At 43.5% G+C, this 3,030-nt stretch overlaps 1 protein-coding gene across 1 annotated transcript; it reads right to left on the bottom strand.

Moving 5' to 3' along the window:
• Window positions 1-1,217: 1,217 nt before the first annotated feature.
• Window positions 1,218-2,385, bottom strand: LOC133297457 (uncharacterized; the record flags this gene model as incomplete). Its single annotated transcript, XM_061496605.1, has 1 exon — window positions 1,218-2,385. A coding segment is annotated over exon 1 (1,168 nt), but the record flags the coding sequence as incomplete, so codon positions are not given.
• Window positions 2,386-3,030: the final 645 nt, after the last annotated feature.

The raw sequence follows: 3,030 nt of genomic DNA, 5'->3' as shown, positions 1-3,030 counted from the left end.
AACAACATCAATCTTATTTGGATCCACCACAACACCCCTTTCAGAGATAACATGACCCAGAAATTGTACCTCAGATAACCAAAATTCACACTTTGACGGCTTCGCATACAACTTTTTATCCTATAATACCTGTAACACAGTCCTCAAATGCTCACTATGCTCTTCTCTGCTCTTAGAATAGATCAAGATATCATCCATGAACACAATCACAAACTAATCCAAATACGGTTTAAAGATACGATTCATATAGTCCATGAACACCGTCGGGGCATTTGTAAGCCCAAATGGAATCACCTGATACTCGTAGTGTCCATATCTAGAACGAAAGGCCGTTTTAGGCATATCCTCCGGCCTAATCCGAATCTGATGGTATCAGGACCAGAGATCAATCTTTGAAAACACACAGGCACCCCTCAACTGATCCAACAAGTCATCAATACGCGGCAATGGGTACCTGTTCTTAACCGTAACTTTATTCAATTTCCGGTAGTCAGTACACAGTCTCATGGTTCTATCCTTCTTTTTCACAAAGATTACCGGTGCTCCCCACGGAGACACACTCGGCCTAATAAAATACTTTGCTGACAGTTCCTCAACATGTTTCTTCAACTCAGCCAACTCAAGTGGCGTCATCCGGTATGGAGCCAATGAAATAGGCCCCACACCAGGCAACAATTCTATTGAAAATTCAATCTCCCTCTCAGGTGGAAATCCCAGTATCTCATCAGGGAATACATCCTCAAACTCATTAGCCACCGGAATCGTAGAAATTTCAATCTCCTTACCACCCACCAATCCACCCAAGAAAATATAACCCTGATCCCCAGCCTTCAAGGCTTTAACAGCTTGACACATAGACAAAAAGGGAGACGGAGTAACCGAGGGCTTCTCGTGAGACAATACCAACCTCTTGCCGCAGCAATCAATCATTGCACAATTTTGAGACAACCAATCCATGCCCAATATCAAATTAACAGAAGCCAGGGGCAAGATAATTAAATCAATAGTGTAGCCCCTGCCTTCGTAGACAAACCCGACCTCTTTGCAAATGAAGGTGGAATCACTAACCTCTCCTGTAGCCGTAGTAATACGCATAGGGGGAATCATCCGTGATACTTTTAATCCCAACCCCTTAGCAACATATTCCGCCACGAACGAATGCGTAGCTCCCGTATCAAACAACACAGACAAATCAACATTAGAAATGAAGATTATACCTTTTACCAAGTTCGGGGCCTTTTCAGTATGTTGCGCAGTTGTAGTGTACACCCTTCCAACTGTAGGGATAGCAGCAGTAGTAGTAGTAGTCGGTAAGGCCTGCAGATTTACAGCCTGTCCCGCAGTAGGAGTATAAGATGCCCAGGCCTGCAGATTCGCAGCCTGTCCAGCAGAAGATGGACAACTCCTAGCAAAATGGCCTGTCTGACCACATTTAAAATAAGCCCCCGGGCCAGCACCACATACATCTCTGTGGTATCTCTTGCACTTCCCACACTGTGGGGTATAGTATTTATCGACAGTTCCACCGCCCGGGGCTCCACTCTTCTTAAATTGACCAGGACGCTGCCTTAATTGTAACCCCCTTCCCCTGTTGTTATTGGGATGGTATCCAGCTCTATTACTATTTCCAGAGGGACCAGCAGTCCTCTTGTTCTCTTGCTCTTTTGCGGAATTAGATTTCGGATATCTACCATAAACAGTCTCAACCCTCTTACATTGGGTCACAAGATCAGCAAAATTTCTCACTGCCGTATTTGACATCCTCTTGGCAATCTTTTCACTCAGCCCTCTTTGGAATTTTGTAGATAAAAACTCGGGCGTAGGCAGAGTACCTCCATAATTAGCAAACTTGACCAACTCATTGAATTTAGTCACATAAGCATCCACAGACATTGACCCTTGCACCAACTTATCAAACTCTCCCTGTTTAGCTTCTCTCACATCATGGGGAAAGTATTCTTCATGAAATAGGCCCTCAAACATGGCCCACGAGATCTCTTCACCCTGAACAACATAAGGACGAGAAACGCTGTCCCACCATTCTTGGGCATCACCCTCCAACATATACACAGAATATAATAACTTCTGCGGATCTTGGCACCTCATCACCTGGAATACCTTATCCATTCCCCTTAGCCAAGTAGTAACCTCCTTCGGGTCATTTGACCCCTGAAATACGGGTGGCTTGTGTTTCCTAAATGATATGAGCCTTCGCTCATCAGCAGCATCATCAACAATTGGCTCAGCAACCCCAGTGGACTGAACAACAGAAGGTTGCGGAACATATGTAGGATCCGTAGTATGGTGGCTAGCCTCACCAGTGTGGTGACTAGCTCCACTCTCCCCCTGCTGAGGAGTAACAGATGGCGTAGGTGTAGGTGTCATCCCGCCTATGACGATCTCTAGCAGCCCTCATCTCATTCAAGAAGGCAGTCATCATATCCTGATTGTTTTTCATCAGGTTTTCAGTCATGGTTCGATTCGCGATCATTTTCGCCTGCAAAGCATTATGAACTGCAGTAATCGGATCCGGCGGCTGAGGATCTGCACCTCGTGTCCCACGGCAACCACGAGCCCTCCTCATGATATCTGTACATGTAACACAAAGGAATGAGCTGATCAGACTCACACTGAGAAATCACATATACATAAATCATAAAGAGTTCACAGATAGCTATGCAACACGAGATACAGTTAGACATAATCAGAGTCCCACACAAAACGGCTCTGATACCATAAAATGTAACAGCCCGTTACGTACCGGTAATGTTATCATTGCATATGGTATTAAGCGCAGTTACAGTCACAGTAATTGAGTTAATTAAATTACGGATAAACTTTTTTCTTTTATTACATTCTTTTCTTTAAACATTAACTGTTTCTGTAATCAATTAAAACAACGCCATAATTGTAAATACAAAACTCGCGGAAGCATAAAACATACCAAATATAATCTGTCTAAGCAATACCATTTATTTTAGATTTTAGAAAACACATTTTCAAAATTTAACACAGTGGTAATCGATTACC

The sequence above is a fragment of the Gastrolobium bilobum genome, unplaced genomic scaffold (assembly GCF_033153095.1).
Source record: "Gastrolobium bilobum isolate Gb01-03AN ecotype WA unplaced genomic scaffold, APGP_CSIRO_Gbil_v1 utg2867, whole genome shotgun sequence".
In the NCBI taxonomy this organism is placed as follows: domain Eukaryota; kingdom Viridiplantae; phylum Streptophyta; class Magnoliopsida; order Fabales; family Fabaceae; genus Gastrolobium; species Gastrolobium bilobum.
This window is presented reverse-complemented; position numbering and strand designations above follow the sequence as displayed.